The sequence below is a fragment of the Malaya genurostris genome, chromosome 1 (genome assembly GCF_030247185.1).
Source record: "Malaya genurostris strain Urasoe2022 chromosome 1, Malgen_1.1, whole genome shotgun sequence".
Lineage (NCBI taxonomy): Eukaryota > Metazoa > Arthropoda > Insecta > Diptera > Culicidae > Malaya > Malaya genurostris.
This window is the reverse complement of record NC_080570.1, coordinates 83,175,440-83,197,526: the sequence shown is the minus strand read 5'-3', so window position 1 is coordinate 83,197,526 and position 22,087 is coordinate 83,175,440. Positions and strand designations below refer to the sequence as shown.

Here is a 22,087-nt window from a genome sequence, read left to right as displayed (position 1 = left end):
ATTGAACGGAAGCAAAGATATTCCATTAATTTTCTTTAAAATTTGTGATTGAAGGTCGAGTAATACTCAAAATAACATGAGGACTCTACTCATGAAATTACTATTGGACCGAAAATTTGATGCATTTGATTCATAGTAGTAACAAGAGTTTACGAATCTGTATATCTCGAACATATAGGGTAAAGTGTTATAATATGCCCCCCATTAAGAAAACATTGAGATATTTCCAAGTGTATTGATATATTTTCCTCAAGAATGTAAGTATTTCATTGCAATACGGATGAGGAACATAATTTTCAATGACTCCTATAGAAAAGATGAGAATTGATTGATATAAACACATTTTCCAAAACGGCCACATTCTTAGTTTTTTTTCGCTCGCCTCAGACATAATGCCCCAGCAGCCGTAAAATATGTCTCACAACAAATCAGTGGTATGACACACAACAAAAGACATTTTATCCCACAACAATGATGCATTATGCCTCTTGAAATGTCCATAAAGTTACTGTTTTGAGATAATCAGTATGTCAAAGAAATGGCGGATAAAACATCATTATAGCTTCGACCTGGCGTCGCGATACTCTACGCACGACCATACGACATGTTCGATGTCCTGATAACCGTCGCCACAAGTACAGAGCCCGCTCTCTACGATCCCTATACACCGGAGATGTGCGTTGAATGTATAGTGATTTAGCATGAGACGTGACATAACAAGAATGAAATCACGACTCACGTTCATCCCCTTGAACCAAGGTCGTTACCTTAGGGATATTGGAGTGTAGCCATCGTCCCAGTTCGTCATTGCTCCATGAAGTTTGCCATCTTCCGGGAGTTTTCTGACGAGAGATACTGAAAAATTCATTGAAGCAGATTGATCTTTCATAAATATCACCTTATAATGCGCCAACCTTAGCCAATGAGGAGGTACCCAGACTAGCAAAGCAAAGTCTTGGTATTACATTCCTTCAGTGGAATTTGGCCTTTCAGTTTCAACAGACTTCGCAGCCTATTCTTAGTGTACAGAATCATTGCATGGCTAGTACTATGGATCCTACTTACACTAAGAATCCTTCCAGGTCGGGGCTCGAACATGCGACAACTGGCTTGTAAGACTACCGTTCTATGCGTTGAACCGCCAACCCGTGACGAGGGGGGAGGGGGAAGAGTACCCGGACCAACGATATTGAATAAGACCGTTCAGAAAAAGTTCTCAAGTGTTCCCGTATTTTCCACAGGAAATATAATGATTACTTTCCTGACTTCATTGCCCGGAGAGCTTCCATTGAGCTCAGACTGTCCGTGACAATGAAGTCATTGTCTTTGGGCAAAGATTCAATGATCTCGAGGGTGTACTGAATAGCAGCTAATTCTGCGACGTAAACTGAAGCCGGATCACTGAGTTTGTACGGTGATGTTCTGATTGGAGATGCCGAAGCCTGTGGACCTGTTGATGTTTGACCCGTCAGTATAAAACATCTTTTCACAGTTGACTGTTCTAAATGTGTTAGTAAAGATATTAGGTACCACTTGAGGGCGTACGTGATCCGGAATTCCACGAATCTCTTCCTTCGTGGATGTGTCGAAAAATACAGCAGAATCAAAAGTATCCATGAAATGAGCACGGTTGGAAGCAAACGAAGAAGCATTAATATTCTGAGCCATGTAATCAAAATACAAGGACATAAAACGGGGTTGAGAGTTCAGCTCAACTAACCTTTCGAAGTTTTCAATCACCAGAGGATTAAAAATTTCGCATCGAATGAGCAAACGATATGAGAGATCCCAGAACCGGTTTTTCAATGGAAGAACGCCCGCCAGCACTTCGAGGCTCATCGTATGAGTCGATTGCATGCAACCTAAGGCAATACGCAAACAACGATACTGAATTCTTTCCAGCTTGATGAAATGAGTGTTCGCCACGGACCGGAAGCAGAAGCATTCGTATTCCATCACTGACAATTTCGTTGTTTGGTACAGTCTGATCAAGTCTCCTGGGTGGGCACCCCACCATGATCCGGTTACTGTACGAAGAAAGTTGATTCTCTGCTGGCGTTTTTGTTTCATATACCTAATGTGACATCCCCAGGTGCCTTTGGTGACGAACCAGACTCCGAGATATTTAAATGTGAAGACCTTAGCTATGGTTTCACCCCTTAGTTGAAGCTGTAATTGTACTGGTTCTCGCTTCCTTGAAAATACAACCAGCTCAGTTTACTCCTTGTCATCATGGGCTCTTCCTCGATACCCGTCTGAAGAGCCCATGATGACAAGTTGTCGAGAGTATCTTGTAATGGTCCTTTAAGACCAGATCTATGAATTGTTGAGGTTGGTCGTGAAGTTAGTCGTTTGTTAGTTCATATCATATCCATCATATCACCGAAACCAGAAGACGCATTTTGTCACTTATGTCAGTTCTACCAATATATCATTCGGAACCAAAAGTTATAGCAATTTGATCTTCGAACTTAACACGTTGACTGCCACGACCATTCTCAGAATTCCGGTCTAAAAAGCCAATTGCATTTAATCATTTTATATTATTAAAGACTATAATTATATTACATAGTAATCATCAAAAAGCATAGAACATTGATTTTTTGTTCTCTTCCCAGAAGCCATCTATCCATATTAGCACTGATATGCTACGAGTTTAAGCGTAGCTACGCGACAATGGCAAGTAAACACAGTACGAGATAACTCGTAGTCGGCGTCCTAGCAAAGAACGGAATATACGAGTTATCTCGTAGTTGGCAGTCAACGTGTTAATCAATGACTAAATAGTAGCTTTCAAACGAACCTAAGCTTGCAGAAATCGGTTCAGTTATCTCTGGAAAAATCGAACGGTAAGAAAAACCTTCGAAAGCTGTACATACACACATACCATACCATAGATACACACAAACATTTTCCGAACTCGGTCGAGTAGTATATAACACTAGGGACTTTGGAGTTTGATAAAATGTCGGTTTTTTATATACAGGTAAAAAGTGCGGTTACGTCACCTATATCATTATATCTCCAAATCAAAAGGGTCAGATTTTTTATTTTCGAAATTAATCATTGACACAAACCAGCCTAAGATTGCTAAAAAAAGAGTTACCATCTTAGATAAGATTATAAAAATAAAAAAATGTGCAGTTTTTCGATTGCGATTACATTTTTTGAAGCGTAAATGTCCGTCTTCGAACTAAAACATGGATCCAGCAGTGTTCAAACAGGCCTAACATTGTTGAAATCGGTTCATATTACGAATGCTATGAACTTTAAAACTCCAGCGCCAAAAAATAGACAAGAACTTTTTGTTCGCGCGTCAATATTCGTTCAAATGCCACATGTCGTTCACTTCAGGGATGAATGTTAAATTTTTAAGTCGGTTTTAAAAAGTTTTTGCAATCAATATGCTTCAATGCCAGTGAAAAAAAGCGGATGGGTAATGTCAGAGACATAACTGGATGTCGTGAACACGAAAGCAACTGACATTTCCCCTAACACTTCCGAATATCAATTAGTTGATCAACTGCAAGCATTCCCCTATTCCACATTTTTCGCAAAAACAAAGAAGGCTTCACTTGATCTCGATTACTTTAAATTTCACACAGCGAAAAGTGCAAAAATCTAACCAAACTGTTCTAGATTTGCACTAAACTGAGGATATTTCCTTTCGATTTGCGAACAACAAATCCTAATAGTTCTTTAGAAAACTTTTAGAGCCATTAGAACGTCTGATTTTGTGTAATGCTCTCCACCGTTGCTTTTTCACCAATGCAAATGACTGGCAGCTGTGACGTAATCGCTCTTGTCGGAAGCGAAACTAGCTTTGCAAATGACACAAAATACATCTACTCGCAGTGGCGATAGAATCCAAACTGATCCAATTTTTGTTGAGAGGCTTGTTTTTACCAGATTTCGTTTGTAGCTTTTTGACTAATGGGCGGTCCTAACGGCTATACAAATAGCAGCATATAGAATTTTAATTTCGATATTTCATTTCGGATTTGCATTTCATTGAAAGAAACTATCCGGATGCTGTACGGGATTCATTCTTGCGTTTCACAAAGGAACTCACTACGATATTAAACACTGTTCGGAACATTTTCTCGAACGATTTGTTGTACAGCAGCAGATATTTTGTTCTCTTCCTCAGAACGCGTTCTGATTGGCTGGTGTTGACATGAGACAGGTTTTTCAATAGTGTACTATTGAAATACTGCTACCATGCTTTTTCTTTACACGTTTAAGTTGAAAAATTTCGATTCTTTTGGTAGATAGAATATATAAATCCTTTCACCGATCACTGAGCTATGAGCTTTCAAAATACGAGAAAGGCAAACGCGCCTCATGAATTATCCTCTTTGATACTCGTTTATACCAAACATTTCAGAAAAGTTTATTTTATCATAAAATTGTGATCATATTTCCGATGGCATGTAGCAAAAATTATGTTGATTCGTTAGATACAACAAGAGATATTCACGATCAAAAACTTATCACTCTCTCAGAGGGTAAATTTTGAAATGCACTCCATAGTAAAGTAAGTCGTATTCACGACAAAATAGCTTTTTAGCTATCAAAAATGAAAGTCAAATACTCGAAAGATGTAAATATCAGAAATAACTATGTAACATTTGATAATTAGTGAAATCCCTAAAAACTTGTGGGTCCATGCGGCGTAATCAGAAATATGTAAACTCAGACATAAATATGCAAACGTGGCATCACTGGTTTTCATATACTGGGATTTTTTGTATGTGTGTACTGCAGGAAACGGACTGTGAAAATATTTTGCTCACATGAGTCTAATGAAGTATAATATGCGTAATACAATTTCGAAAAAATTGAACGTATAGAAAAAACTGCGGTTTGTCGATCTCGTCATTTCTATCATTATATCTTCGGAAACGGCAGTATTGTCAATTTGATTTTCGTACTTGACCCAATAACAACACTCAAAAAACCTAAGCTCGATTCAGCCATTCCTCAGAAAAAATCGATTCAGCCATTCCTCAGAAATTTGAGAGGAAAAAAAATGTGGAAAGGGACACAAACATGCGTACATACATACGCACACACATACACAATTAAACACAGATATACTTACACATACACATGCATGAGGTTTCCGATGACAAGCCGTTTTGTTTTTCGTTAATTCCGTATCCTTTCTAAAGCAATAGTTGAAACCAGTCTTTACTGTTTATAATCTAGACAAAATATGTGAAAAGCATACTATCTGGACAAGTGCAACGACGAAAAATAATGCAACGTGAACAGGTATTCTCATTGAAAGCGAGCCAATGTATTGCGTTCTACCTTCTGCATCCTGAGAATAAAATAATAAGAAGAAAGCGAGAACCAAAGTATTTTATATATAAACATTGAAGCGAATTGTTGCGGCTCGTGAGATTAAATTTAGGATTGGTCTCCTGCGGTTTGGTGTATGTACGAAAATATATTTCGAAAAGTGATCTTTGATCTGATCCGATATACCGGTTTATCTGAGACATACTTCAACTCTTCGAGTTTCCTTCGGTTGCTTCGGTTAAAAGCAATCCATATGTATACAAAAGCGTGCTCGCGCTCAAAGCACATTCGTTATATGAGTGCGGACACGATGCCGACCTAATCTGACAGCATCTCAACTGCGTATACCAGGTTTAATCCCATTGCTGCTGTACGGTAGTTAACAGAAACGTAGCTACTCTGCCGAAAACTTGAAGGAAGGTAGACGTAGGGACAAAAAAAAACAAAAAAAAAATCGAAATTAAAAGCCGATTGTTTAATTCATTATATACACATATATGTATACACACACACGCACACGCACACACACACACACACACATATATATATATATATATATATATATATATATATATATATATATATATATATATATATATATATATATATATATATATATATATATATATATATATATATATATATATATATATATATATATATATATATATATATATATATATATATATATATATATATATATATATATATATATATATATATATATATATATATATATATATATATATGTATATTTAATTTGGCAACTATAGCATATTTGCACACCGAAGCCAATTACCTCTGTATGAAATGAAGTAAATGTACGAAAATCCAAAATTATTATTAATAATCTGTACGTATACGAACCCAAGAATGTTTTCAATTATCATTGTTGTTACCGATGAATGGCTAAAAAATGATCTTAATTGTTTTCAGGATTATGTTTGTATTGATAAGTCGAATAACGGAAATATTATGTACACTCTAATATATTTTGGCTCGGTGTTTATATTATTGGTAGTAAGCAAAATGCACTACAGGGTTGCGCAAAGGAACCTGACTCATTTTGATCTCCGGTTACACTGGAACCAAACAAGGAAGGTAGAAACCGAATATGGATTTTCACTCACAGCTGCACAGTATTAAGTAAGACACCGGCCTTTTTGGGTTTTAAATCAAATATTTTCAAATTCACGAATAGTTGTAACGTACGACTGATTCTCCAAAAATCTATTTTAATCCACCTAGTGATGTAATAATGCCTTCCTCATATTACTCATTACATCATAAATATAACCGTGAAATTCTCAATAGGAAAATTTGTTCGAACCTAATCTCACAAACTCTATAAGTCCTGTTTACCCTGTAGTTCCGGAACTGAAAGTAGTTTCCACAACAAATTAAGGAATTCCGTATGAAACTGTAAGACTTTCCTTCTGAACCTATAAGTTTTTGAAAATCGATTTAGCCATCTCCAAGAAAAGTGAGTGAGATCCTTTTTGCAGTTTTTAATCACAATTTCAAATTCTTCCGAAACCGGATTCAGATGAACGGAATAGCCGAAGTTGGTTCGTTTGCTACCAACAAATATGACCTACAAATTGGAACAGTTTTGAGCGTAGTTAAACCTATACTTACTATCTCATGCTCTATTTCGATTAAACCAATTAAACGAAATCTAACAAACGAAACGAATCTGCGTTTCTGTTACTTCTGCATATGTAAGTCAAGCTAAACAGCATGAATCAGCAGCATAAAACATGTAGTAGGATTATTATTATTATTATTATTATTATTTTTATTATTATTATTATTATTATTATTATTATTATTATTATTATTATTATTATTATTATTATTATTATTATTATTATTATTATTATTATTTTTATTATTATTATTATTATTATTATGAACTTTGATTTAAATCAAGATTTGTGAAAATCGGTTCAAGCATCAATTCTTGGAAAAATACTAATAAAATTGGTAATTTTTTACTTATCACGCTTTAGTTCCGGAATCGGAAGTCGGATCCAGATAAAATGTTCTACAAATATATTATTATAAGATAATATAAGACCTCTCATTTGAATCTTAGTTTGCGAAACTTTTTCTCAAATTTTCACATATTACCATATAACTCTGGAATCGGCAGTCACATTCAAATGAAATTCAATAGCAAGCTATAGTACTATAAGACCTTTCGTTTGAATCTTTGTTTGTGAAAAATGAACAGATTGTTGGAACAAAAGTTTCCACTTGATTTGCGCATTCTACTTTCCAGGCGTATCAATAACGAGCTAAACTCAAAGCAATCTTAAATATTTCTTTATCACAGTGATGTGGTCGTCCTGAAAAGAGCGGGTTTTGTAAGAGGTAACACAACAATGTTTCGGAAATCGCAATTTACGCCTTCTTCTCGGTTTTCTTCGGGAACAATACTGCCTGGATGATTTGCAGTACAGCGCCCTGTGCGATGGTAACTCAGGAGAGCAGTTTGTTCAACTCATCGTCGTAACGGATGGCCAGCTGCAGATGGCGAGGGATGATTTTCGTTTTCTTGTTGTCACGGGCAGCGTTACCGGTCAACTAAAACACTTCGGCAGCCAAGTACTCCATCACTGCCGCCAGATAAACCGGCACCGACATGCTCGGCGTAGTTTCCCTTCGGGAGCAGACGGTGAAATAATAATATAAAATAAGATAATATGAAATTCATAGATTTCATGAGCAACTATATGAAGTTGGATATGAAATCTGCTCTTTCACAAGCTACTACCCTTGAAGGCACATGTATTAATCTCGTATTTTCTAGGAACATCAATGTAGAAAGCCGTAGATATATATCATACTTTTAATAGCACAGGCCTATTGTATCATTGATCAACCCAGCGAATTAATGTTTTCTTCATTGGAAGATTATAATCTGTTGTGAACGCTACACCTACACCAACCATATCAGTATCACACCCACGGACAACAGTTCAGCCTAGAATTAGATGACGGAAGTCAGCGGCATCCATCGGAATTCGAATTCAACTCATCACTCTCCATCACAACGCTTTCAGAAAAGGTTCTTTTCAGAGCCACCATTATAAAGAACTATACTGGATATTCCATAATATTTGTGTTTCAGAATGTTTAATGTAACTAATCTGTACTTTAGTTTAGGTGCATCGTTTCGAATTCTAGTAGTGAAAAAGGGGAATGCTTGCATAATTCATACAATTGATGTTAGGAAGTGTTAAGGAACAGTCAGTTGTTTTCGTATTCACGACATCCAGTTATGTCTCTGACATTTTCCATACCCCTTTTTTCACACCTAACAACAAACAGTTTTAAGTACAATTCAGACGATCAGTCAACTTCCGTCAACGTTAACGGGACTTCGCCTGTAGTGTAGATTAGTTTAAGGCTTTCTTTATTGACACGAATAGACAGTTCCGAAAGTTCCGTGAGGTTAACATAGCGTTTTAACAAGTGTTACAAACAGCTCCTTTTCCTTGCCAGTAACGGTCACCTGATATAACGTTTGAATTGTACTGTAGCGGAATAACAAATGATGCTTGTATTCATAACAAAATATCCCAGCGGTTTTTAATTTCTAAGCAAAAACTCTTGGTGTCTGTGATTTGCCACAAGGGTATAGAAAACTCTATACTCTTGACACGATATGTGAGTTGTTATTCAAAGAAAGGTGAATCTTACAAAAGTAAACAAATCGAGTAGCTCACTCCTACGAATAAATCCTTTCAGATCCTACAATTTGGCCTAAAAATTAGGATTGCACAAATAGCTCAATCTTAGTAATACAAAGAATTATAATTTTGTGCTGTAGGGGCATTTACACTTTTCTAAGACGAAATGAAAAACGAGGCTCTTGAACTGACTTTATTACGAGTATCAGGAATCAGGAATCAGAACAAATTGGCTCAAATGGCACGTTCCCCTTGATATTTGGAGATTTGTGCCTTGCCATCAATTTGGTTTAGCATCATTTTCCCGATGTATAAGAGGGAAGGATTGAAAGAAAATGGTAAGGGTTGGACTAGGAGGATGGGAAAAATTGACGACACAAAAGCACATAAAAGCAGAAGTAAATTCTGCACCCCTATGGGATGCTGAACAATCTGCTGGGGATCACATTTAGTGGAAGCAGAAGTAAATTCTGAACCTCTGCGAGGTCCCGAACAGTCTGTTGTTAATAAAACCTCCAACCCCCGAGAGGATTTAGAGATCTAACAAGAGCGACACCATTCTGCACTCCCGGAAGAATGCAGAACGATTCGCAGTATGTACGAGCAGAAGTAAATTCGGTACCCCCTAAAAGGATGCCAAACAATCTGCTAAACCCTATTTAAGGTGAATACAGAAGGGATTCATTCACTCCAGGAAGAACGATGAACCCTTCCGACTATAGCTCCTTACCACATTGGGTGAGAAACGAGAGAATATCCTTCGATTTTAGCTCCGCATATACAGACTCACCCATGTATGGAGAACCAAAAACCCGGATACGTAGCTGCGTCAATGCGGGACAGTTACATATCAGATGATATGAAGTACCATAATCGCATTCACACAAATCACACGAATAATACTCAGCACGTTGAATAGTAGCCATGTGATAATTGAGTTTGCAATGTCCAGTCAGAGCTCTGACCAGAATACTGCAATGATGCTTGGAGAAATGCAGTAGACACTTTGACAATTTCAGATTTAAATCTGGTAGAAATGCTTTTGTCTGAGCGCAAGTTTGCAAGCTGCGCCAGTAGCTGGCATGTTTGGATGCAGCCCGCGAACGAATCTTGTGCTTTATCCAACTAGTTGAAAGTGGTAAAGCTGGTTCAGGACCAACGAAATCATTCGTTGCACCAGCTGTAGCCAACTCATCAGCCCATTCATTTCCAGTTATACCAGAATGGCCGGGTACCCATAAGAAGTAAACAGCATTTGAAATGCTGAGGTCTTCAATTTGAGTTCGACATGCGATCACTAGATTCGACCGTGAGTCATTCGAGCTGAGTGGTTTTAAGACTGCCTGACTGTCGGAACAAAAATAAATTCGTTTACCACAGATCCTCTGCTGAAGTGCCGATTGTACTCCACACAGAATCGCGTAGATTTCTGCTTGGAACACAGTACAGTATCTACCAAGTGAATGAGACTGCTCCAGCCTCATTTCACGACAGTAGACACCAGCACCAGCACGAACATTCAACAGAGAACCGTCCGTATAACAAACTATGTGTTCATCAAGTTGTCGTTCCAGACAACCAGACAACCATTCCTCACGAAGAGGATAGCTCACATTGAATGTTTTGAAAGGAAAACTGCATGTGAGAGTTAGGTCACTAGGAGCGAGTAAATACTCATCCCACGTAACCATTTGAGACCACAAGCGAGTAAGGCTGGTAGCATAATCTAATGGGTTACTGTTCCAAAGCCCTGTAACCTTAAGACGGTATGCACAAGATAATGCTTCTTGTTTTAGGAACACATGAAGTGGTTTAATGCACAGTAGCGCCTCTAGAGCAGCAGTAGGAGTTGTCGTGAATGCTCCTGTCATCGCCATTAGGACCATCCTTTGGAGATGGTTTAGCTTTGACTGAACTGTCGCGACTTCTCCTTTCTGCCACCATACAAGACATCCATATGCTAAAATTGGTCTAACAATAGTTGTGTAGATCCAATGAATATATCTGGGTTTGAGTCCCCATGATTTTCCAAAAGCTCGTCTGCATTGGCCGAAAGCCATGCAAGCTCTTTTAAGTCAATGTGAGCAGACCAATTCAGTTTTGAGTCAAGAATAACCCCGACGTATTTAACTTGATCGACCACAGTGACCTCTGAACCAAAGTGATTATCCTACGATGAGTGAAAAGCACCATTGATGTTTTGCCCGGATTTACAGATAATCCAACCTGAAAACACCATTGTTCAACAGATCGCAGGGCTTGTTGCATTAAATCAAAGAGAGTGTTAATGCTTATACCGGTCAGCAATATATGATAATCGTCGGCAAAACCATAAGTCGGAAATCCAAGGTTATTAAGTTTCCTTAACAAACCATCAGCGACTAGGTTCCATAAAAGTGTGGATAGTACACCACCTTGAGGACGCAAGACTAAAAGTAAGTATTTTCTTCAAAACATGTTTGAAATGTTCATACCCTTTCTGCAGTACCACTGGGAAAACTCCATCCTTTCCAGGAGACTTGTACGGAACCAAACTCTCAACTGCCCATTTGACCGATTCAATCGTCACAACGCTTCGAGCAAGGGCCCAAGAATCGTAACTATCTGAAAAAGTCTCGGGAAGAGCTGTCGGTGATGGATCCATACATCCTGGAAAGTGAGTGTTAAAAAGATAGTGAAGTACATCACATTCATCAGACAAGTGTTCACCATCTGAAGTTCTTAAGAAACTGACATTAAAGTCCTTAGACTTCGAAAGTAACTTATTTAATCTGCTAGCCAAATTTAACGTTTGAATGATCAAAGAAAATGTACTTATGATCAGACAACGAAGGTTCGAGCTCATCGGAGACGAGCCAATTCACCAACTCATGTGCAATTCTATCAGAGCAGAGAGTTACGTCCAAAACCTCCTCTCTTCCAAATCTCGCAAAAGTTGGACGGTTTCTTGCATTGACTGCAGGTTTGTACTGCTCACAAATTCCATCATATCAGAGCCCCTCGAATTTATATCTGTGCAGCCCCAAAATGATATGGTGAGCATTTATGTCACTGCCGATTGCAAGCGGTAAATCACTTTTGCAACAGTATGATACAACCTTTTTGAAGTCATCGCTTGGCGAAGGTTAGTTATGCGGCAAATATGTTGAGCAATTCAACAGAGAACCGTCACAGACATATTTTCTGTCTGTGCCATCAATAGTCATACCAACTGTGACAGCACAAATATCCCGAGTTGTGAGCTCCAATATGAGAGAAACATCGAGAGCACTATTTGCAAGTATGCATGCTCGAGGCATTTCACGTGGATTAGTCATACCGGTCTTGTTGAAGGTAACAAAGACTGGGTTTAACAATTTTCCAACGTAGAAGCTTCCCTTTTGGAAATATGGTTCTTGAACCAAAGCTATGGAAGCTTTACCTTCTTGCAGAAGTCTGGATAGATTCATAGTTGCTGTACGTTTATGCTGAAGATTGATTTGTGCCATTCAGACCATTATCAATTAGAGTAACGAACATTTCATTTCCAGCACTAACCGTACAACAACTACAAGAAACCAAATATATTCCGCCTATAGCGAACCATGTAAGGATTTTTTAAATGTTTTAATCATTTAAATCCCACGAGTTGCGAAGAAAGAAGTCGTCCACTGTGCCAGAGCTTCGCTTAACACAGTAAGGGAAAACCCCAAGATATTCCGTTCACGACTGCATTGTTTAACCTCCTGCAGCCATTCAGCCATCGGCACGGAAATACACCTTGACTTAGGAGTTCCTATTTTTGTGGCCTTTTACGACATGGAACAGGAAACCAGTGGATCAATTCTTGGTAAAAAATAATTCCGCCGGATGCCACACGGCTTACCTGTTTGGTGGACTTATACCACCGGTACAGGTGGACCGTAGCGATATTCTTAGCCAGTTGGGAAACCGCTACCGACACTACACGGCTATCTAGGCTGTTCAGAGAGGGAAGAAAGGTGAATCTTACAAAAGTAAACAAATCGAGTAGCTCACTCCTACGAATAAATCCTTTCAGATCCTACAATTTGGCCTAAAAATTAGGATTGCACAAATAGCTCAATCTTAGTAATACAAAGAATTATAATTTTGTGCTGTAGGGGCATTTACACTTTTCTAAGACGAAATGAAAAACGAGGCTCTTGAACTGACTTTATTACGAGTAATAATGAAATGAATTAATATGGCACTCATAAATAAGGTCGTTTAACTCCGAGTTCCTGCCATGTACCTTATTTTCAATTCTTTAAATACACTATACACGTTAAAAGTACATGAATTTAGTAATTTTTGACCTCTTGTGACATGCCTTTTTCATTGCTGTTTTACATTTTTTCAAACATTGTGAATTTTTGCTGGTTGGCAAACCTATGCATAAATATTGTGATTTTCGATTATATTTTTTCTTCTCCATTCAAGTCCTGTTTGAAAATTTTTCAAAAATTGTGAAGTTTTATAATTTTTTGTGAATTACATTTAGCTGTGTGATAAGCGCGACATTCTTAAAGGACTGCCCGGATAGCAAATAACGCGAAAGTTGCCATACACACGGCATTCATAGCTAACATCTAAAGCCTCAGATACCAACTTAGGAATTTCATTCAAAATTGTCCCGTAAAGGGATCGTATCCAGGACATCGTTCGAAAATTACCCATATTGTGACGATTTGTAACGAATATCGGTATTCCGGAATATTGCAGCGACATCAAACATCGTTTTGTTACATCCACTCATGAAAAAATTTCGAATAATACCTAAATTGTGATGGTTTGTAACGAATATCGATGAACCGGATGTCGCTATCTTGGATATTGAAGCGTCTTCAAATATCATTTTCTGACATCCACTCATCAAACCCGTTCGGAAAATACCCAAAGTGTCATAGTTTGTAACTTTGTAACTTGGATATTGAAGCAACATCAAACATCGTTTTCCGACCTTTACCCATAGAACCCATTAAAAAATACTCAAATTGTGATGATTTGTAAAGAATATCGGTGAACCGGAAGTCGACATCTTGGATAATGAAGAGACCTAAAACATCGTGTTCCGACTTCTACTCATCAAACCCGTTTGAAAAATACTTAAATTGTGATGGTTTTTAACGAATATCGATGAACCGCAAGTCGCTATCTTGGATATTAAAGCGACTTCAAACATCGTTTTCTGACACCTACTCATCAAACCCGCTAGAAAAGTACCCAAATAGTGATGGTTTGTAACGAATATCGATATGCCGGAAGTCGATATCTCTTTCGGTCCGTGTGGGTCCTCGGGAAACACCCCCAGGCTACGAATACCCGACGGTTGATGTTGATAGACTAGAGCGGGCTTCCGTGGGCGATGATGGTGATGTTACGAAAGAGAATAAGAAAAAAAATATACAGAGAAGTAAATATTGGCGAAAACGAAGTAAAGAGGGGATATGGGAACGAAATGACTAAGAACGACAGAGATCTAATTAGTTGACATCGAGATGGTGAAGAGACGGGGAGGGTTAAGCGAAAAGGTTAGTGACAGCAAAAAGATCTTTTTAGTTCCGATGAAGATGGTGGACAGATGAGGAATCGGGATAATCGGCGGAAGTTGGGGTCGAACCTGCAGGTGAAAATTATTCTTAGCCACAGTTGAAACAACGTCGATAAATAGGAGAAACTTTCTAAGCAAGATGTAACAGATTACACTTATATATTAATGTGTTTGAGGTAATGATATATGAGAAGCATACATGAACAATCCTGACTTGCCAACACATCCCGAACCGGAACCTCAGTCTACCTCGGACCCTGAGGGATTCCAGTCGACCTGGCGTCACGATACTCTACGCACGACCACACGACATGCTCGATAACCGTCGCCACAGGTGCAGAGCCCGCTCTCCACGATCCCAATACGCCGGAGATGTGCGTTGAATGTATAGTGATTTGATATGAGCCGTGACATAACACGAATGAAATCACGACTCACGTTCATCCCCTCGAACCAAGGTATCGTCGATACATTAGGAATAATGGAGTGTAGCCATCGTTCCAGTTCGTCATTCGTCCATGAAGTTTGCCAACCTTCGAGTAAACGAAGAAGGATTAATGTTCTGAGCCATGTAATCAAAATACAAGGACATAAATCGGGTTTGAGAATTAAGCTCAACTAACCTTTCGAAGTTTTCAATCACCAGAGGATTCAAAACGTCGCATCGAATGAGCAAACGATATGAGAGATCCCAGAACCGGGTTTTCAATGGAAGAACGCCCGCTAGCACTTCGAGGCTCATAGCTCTTTATGCGAGACTTATTACAGTCAAGGGAAGTCTCCATTTAATCATCGGGAACGGGGAGTCAGGATTTAAATTAGACCTAGCGGAACTACTTCCGTGCAAAAACAAATTATTCGTGGGGAATAAAAATAATAAAAATAGAATGGTCGAATAAAGAAATAAAAATAATCGAAGTAACAGTACTTAACTTAAAATCTAACGGGGAACACCAAGCTGGGCTTCGTCAATCGGCGTATCGCCGCTCTGATGGTGTGCAAAAAGCCTCCGAGAGGAAAAGGTACACTTATTTATAATCCTCACACAATGGCCGCTTGTTTATAATTCGCACACTTGGCCTTGATCGGCGAAACAATAACCGACTAACGGTACCGTTTCGATCGACCGCTCACAATAATGCACTGCTCCAGTGTATAATGTGCAAAAAAACTCTCAAAGGAAAAAGCACTATTGTCTATTACACAATATCGTTTCGATCGACCGATCACTTTATCACACACGGCTCTAGTTTTCAATGCTTTCGCAGTAAATCCAAAACACGTCCGTTCGCTCGGAAGGTTGAAACGGAAATGCAATCAGAACATGTAAGGTGTATTGTTTAATCGGGTTACCGTCTAAGTTGTGTTTCACTATATTCAGAGTATTTCAATAGGCAGACAATTTTAGAATCTTTTTGCGGCCTTTACAACATATTTGCGAGCAATGCCGAGTAATTCAGCTAGTGTTTCTATATAGCAAACGTTTACTAATAAGAGTGATTGCTATTTTAAAGCTACAAAACAAAGTTATACCACAGAGAACAGGTATCCAAGCTAGTACAAACTTTTTCAAAAAAGCTGTGAATAGCATACAAGTAAAAATCCGTTAAAAACCACCGTTGCGCACGACTTCGCACGCATGAGTTAACATTGTATGAAAGCTCGAACGCAAGAGCCCATAAGAGATCACTGGGCTGCACGAAGCGCCTCTACAGGAGCATTGCTACTTGGCAGGCGCGTACACAGGGGGGGGGGGGTTTTAGGGGTTCAAACCCCCCCCCCCCGAAACAAAAAATTATAACCCATGGGAAACATTGTGATATAAATTGTACATGTGTTGATTTATCACCATGTTCTAAAACCCCCCCCCCCCCGAAAATTTTCTCTGGCTACGCGCCTGCTACTTGGTGATTACTTTTTAAAACATCCGTTAAATTTCTTACACAAATTGAAATCTCTACTTGGATATCAGTTTTCTGTGGTTATACTGTAATGTCTAGTAAATAATATATTATAACATTAAATTATATCAAAATCAAGTAACTCACCGTTAGATGCTGAAACAGCCAGGCTCTAAGAATATTTGTTGCTACTTTTGGAAATATACCACGCTTCTTCTGATTCTTTTTGCCATTTGAATCATCGTCCTCTTCCCCCGTACCTTCCCCACTACCGATACTCGTGTTACTGGCGTCACCTGAAATTAAACATTAAGGAAACCACAGTTGCATTGCAATTATAGTTGTAACAGTTGAAAAATAGGTTTAAAAACAATGTGCAGGGTGGCAAGTGAATTGCCGATTTCAATTTCCCGGTTTTCCCGGTAATTTTAGATAAAAATTCCCGGTTTTTGGAAAAGGCTCAAATCGCCCCGTTTTAGTTTTTTTTTGTAAATATTTCTTAATTTAAACTTTAAACAGATATCCCATGGACAAAAAGGATGATTGTAATAGGCTCGCTAATTTAGGATTCAATTACTTTCCAGACATTTCGATGTATAAATAAAAAATATTGATTATAACATGTGCATATAAGAAAAGTATAAAGCTTTTTCAAGTCATTCAGGGGTTTTGGTTACGTGTTACCGATTTCTTCCGAGTGCATATGACTGTTTTTATTATTATTTTGGTATACATATGATTGAAAATAACTCAATAAGGAAAAACAATCCAAAAAACGGACGTTTGTCACTCGTAAAAAACAACAACAACAATGCTTGCAACTTCAAATCATTTTGCACAGAGCTTTCTTCGCTCCTTCCGGAAGTAAAAGTGCAAATCTCAGTTCGGCGGGAAAATAAAAAATTCTTATAATTATTCTAACTATGTACATATAATTTTTGTATAAGCTGTACCTATGAAAATAGCTGTGAATGCTCCAGACCAGGGTTTTGAAATATTGTATATTGTAACCTAGTATGAGAATCATCAAGTCGAATTATCTGCGATAATTATCATCTTGCGATTCTCTCTTGGTAAATTTCGCACAGTGCCGATCATTGCCGGACTGTATATATGTATTTCGTTAAGGGCTGTGAAATACTCAGAGTATAAAGTGGAGCGAAGAAAAGTAGAAAACTTCTCTCACGGTTCACGCATTGAGAGACAGCGAGTTCTTGTAGCATCTTCTACCAGATTGAAAATGTTGTATACAATGTAGAGAAATATCCAGCCGCTTTCTGCCAAATTATCGGCAATCACCAACACTCATGATGGCACAGCGAATCTAACATAATATCGTCATTGCCAGGGCTTCGGCCATGGTACAATAAATTATTATATGGACATATACTGTTTATATTATGTCGCTTGCAAGCATATCTGTTCAATGAACGATACCCTCAGATGAATTATCATGCTGTGATTGTGATGAAAACCATAAAACCAATTATTAACAAAGTCATGTCAAACCAAAACTTTTAATTTTTCATGTAATAGAATTGAATTTACAATAATTAGATGTATGTATATCTAAGATATCGCAAAATCGTTGACTAGCTCTTTTAAAACACCATTTTTGTTCTAATATATATGTTAGTCAATAAACAATATTTACGATTTTAATGCGTTGATGGGCAAATGAATCAAATGATAACTGTTAAAATGCACAATATATCGATATAATCCTAATACGATTCTAAACGCTCGTAGAGTAATCAGAAAGTACGAGTTCTTCATGATGAACTCTCCGCTGGTTTTAAACCAGTTTTATTTCCAATAGCTTAACTAATTTATCTTCGATGAGAAATCTTCCTACAATTGATCTGATTCTAGCAGATCAATCAATAACATTCAGGGTTTCAAATTAGGCAATGATTAGTTCAATTAGTCATATATTCTACCAGTTTAGAACTAATCGACTAGAATACTATTGAATGTAAACCCTGAAATTGTTTTGGGAAATATAGATATAGCCGTAAATAATTTAAATCATTACTTTATTGAAGTTCCAAAAGCTCAAACTAAATTTAATTCCCCTTCACCTACATCAATACCAACGTTCTTGTGATCCTACTATGGAATAGTTGAGGACCTTTAAAACAAAGTTAAACATAGATTCACTGAACAAATCAATTAATTTCCTAAATCTTTCTAATATTCTATACTGGTTCTCAGAAACCAGTTTCAACTCTTCCAATTTTGCGAGTCCTTTTGACATCTCACAGAAATATAAGCATAACACAAGTATTGTCTCAAGATAACCTTACTGAGACAAATTATGTAGAAACAAGGGCAATTATTAACAAACTTAAAAACTTAAAAATTTTCCCTATGTTACCTTGAGATTTTGCCATAAATTTTGCAGGTTTTTTGAATACTTATTTAAAAATTTATTAAAAATCCAACAGAAGCATCCAAATTATCCTTATTTTTCAAAATGAGCTTTCATTATGCTGTTATTGATAACAACTTAAAAAAACTCTGATGCTTCCTGTTTGATTTAAAACTACCTGCAAGCCTCTAAATATCGTTGGACGAGACATGGGGTGTTGGCCCAATTTCCAATGGACAATAAGTTATTTCAACACTTGTACTGAACATTTCGCTCAAACGCAAAATTGGGTATTGTCTCTTACTCTTCGACTGTTGAAAAAAAAAATTATGCTAACAACTGTTACTCATAGGTGAGCTAGTAATATTTTTCCCGGCTTTTCACTGAAATTCCCGACTTTTTCCCGGTTTTTCCCGGTGAAATCAAATTCCCGATTTTTTCCCGGTTTTCCCGATTTTCCCGGTCACTTGCCACCCTGAATGTGAAATGATGAACAAAATCTATAAATAATGACTCCGTCATATTTTTTGCACTTACATAATCCCTTTGTTTTGTACAGGTGCAAATTCAAACTACGAAAAATAAATCTGTACACACAGTGATCAGGTTTTAAACATTTACATCTCGATCCATTTTAATTAGATATTCGATATAATGCCACCTACTGCTTGGTAATATTTGTACGCATCGTTCCAAGGAGATAAAACTATATATTTTATTGCTCTTAAATAATCCTTTTAATTTCACTGTAATTGAATTTTCTGTTTCGTCATTAATGTCATGAAACAGTAACAGTTACAGATACTACTTTTGCCTTTCTTTATAAAAAGGTAATTGAATTGCTGGAAAGCCGATTTTCGAACTAAGCCTAGAGACCCATGGCGTTATATACCATTCGACTCATCTTGACGAGATCTGAAAATATCTGTGTGTCGCTATTTTAAAGATTTTTTACTGCTCAATTTTATTGGAAATTATATTGAATTGTCGATCAAGTTCAAAGATAAAAAAAAATATTATTTCTTGTTTCGTAATATAATGGTATAAATGATGTAACCGACAAAACGCGTTGTTTTTACCGCTAATAATTGAGATGCTTCGACCAATTTCAACAAGCTTAGGTACGTTAAATTGTGGATCATGTTTGAAGCTCGAATGGCTGTCACTTTCGATTCAGGAGATGTAGTGGCATAAGTGACGTAAGCGCGATGTTTTTTCATCGCTCAATTTTCCAGAGATGACCGAGCTGATATTAATACGCCTAAGTTCATTTAAAAGTTACTGTTGAGTTGTGGACCAAGTATAAAGATCAACTGGTCACTCCTGGTTCCGGATATATAAGAGTATAAGAGACGTTACCGACAAAACGCTTTTTTGAATTTTGTATAATAAATATATATTAAAATATGAGTTAAACTTAAATTAAATTAACTATTAAGATTTAAATTGGATGTTCAGCCACAAGTGGTGAATTTCTCGCCCTATTATATACATGATTTGATTATTACCATTAAGGCATCATGTGCTTCCGCAATTCTGTGATTTTTGTGTAGGGAAAATTGTAAACCTACTTGTATTGTGTAATGGGGAAAGGAACTTATATACTAACTTACAGAGAGTGAATCGATTCAATTAAAGATTGCATCGATTTTTGTCGAAATTTGCTTATAATATTATATGACATTGTAATGGAACAAAACTTGATTTTCACCGCTCAATGTTTTCAGAGTTTGCTTAGTGGATTATAACAAATTCAGGCTCGTTTGAAAGCTAATCTTGAATTGTTACTCCTGTTCGAAGATCAAATGGTTGACACTTCTGGTGTCAACGCTTTGTTTTTTTATCGCTCAATTTCCTCAGAGCAGGCTGTGCCGATTTAGCTTAAGCTACTATTTAATTGTGTACACTTAGGTTTAAACTACTATTGAATTGTGTATCATGTTCAAAGAATCCAATTTAAATTGTAATAATTTAATTTTAACTCATATTACCATAAATAATACATTAAAAAGAAGTTTAGAGATCAAATGGCTGTGATTTCCGATTCCGTGACGTAACCGACAGAGCCCATTGTTTTGTCGTGAATACGACTTACTTTAAGGGCTGTCCACAAAAGAACGTGACCATTTGTGACAGGGGGGAGGGGAGGAGGTTTTTGGAATGTGACGTCCAACAGAGATGTCTATCTCCTCTGTGTGACGAAGAGCAAGCAAAATTTCTCCCCTCGCACTGACAACTTCAACGAGAGCTCTTCTCTTTCACATTTATACACCGCTGTTGTGTAAGTGTGCACGCATCATGAGTGCGTTTGTTTATTTCCTCTTACCTCTTCCACTGAATCGCATCAAGTGCTAGAGCATTAGCTAATAAATTCTCTGAGGAGGATGCAGATACTTTCACAGAGGTGTACACGCCGGTGAGCACTCTGCTGTATGGTTTTCGTAGATGAAGCGTGGACACGCAAAATCAGCAAAATAAAACAATTTATCGTAAAATTTTCGGTTTTCCTTGCAAATTTTTCATAGCAAGGCCAGATCTACTCTCTATTAATTGAAGTTCACAGAAGTGTTCGCTCACAATCACGCGCCAGTGGTCACTTGGGTGTATTTAGACGAGAGCGCGTGTGAGCGATTCATGCGAAGAGAATGTGTTTCACTCGCGCCAGCTGCTTTAACCACAAGCACACACTCAAATGCTGTCTATTCGACACTGAGAAGAAGTGCGCTTTCCTCTTTGTGCGGTGCTTCGTTTTTTTCATCCTTGGTGTGGCAAAAATCTGACTCTAGCGTGTATAACTCTGGTGAAATGCCATCTCTGACGTCCAATATTTTCAATGAGCGCATTTTTGAAATACCTAATTATATTACTGCTTTGCCCTATTTCCTGAAAAAATGTTCACAATAAACGTTTACATTCTATAGGAAAACGTGTATTTGTTGATGTAAAAGCTTCTTCTTGTAAATTCGGAAATGAGTGATGCAGGAAATCATTTCTGTTGTGATCAGCAAAAGTGCACGGAGGAGCGAGTAAATGAGCGAAATTAATAAATTTTGCCTAATATGAGTAAAAAGGAAAAAGATGCCTACAAACGGTTTAACTTAAGTTATGCACTGACAATTTTTTCAGTAATTTGATTTTTTAGCATTGATAATAGTATATCATAAGAATTTCTCTTATCTGATTCTGATGCAGTTTATTCAATTGTACTCCATTTGAAAAAGGGCGGGAGATCAACGATTTCACACGTAGATCATGTCAT

At 37.4% G+C, this 22,087-nt stretch overlaps 1 protein-coding gene across 2 annotated transcripts in view; it reads right to left on the bottom strand.

Moving 5' to 3' along the window:
• The window catches only part of LOC131440643 (homeobox protein homothorax-like), a 160,027-nt gene that overhangs the window by 95,711 nt on the left and 42,229 nt on the right, over window positions 1-22,087 (bottom strand). For both annotated transcript variants that reach the window (XM_058612104.1, XM_058612105.1), the window contains exon 3: window positions 16,605-16,753. In XM_058612104.1, the coding sequence (XP_058468087.1) occupies window positions 16,605-16,753 (149 nt within the window). The remainder of the gene's footprint in view (window positions 1-16,604; window positions 16,754-22,087) is intronic.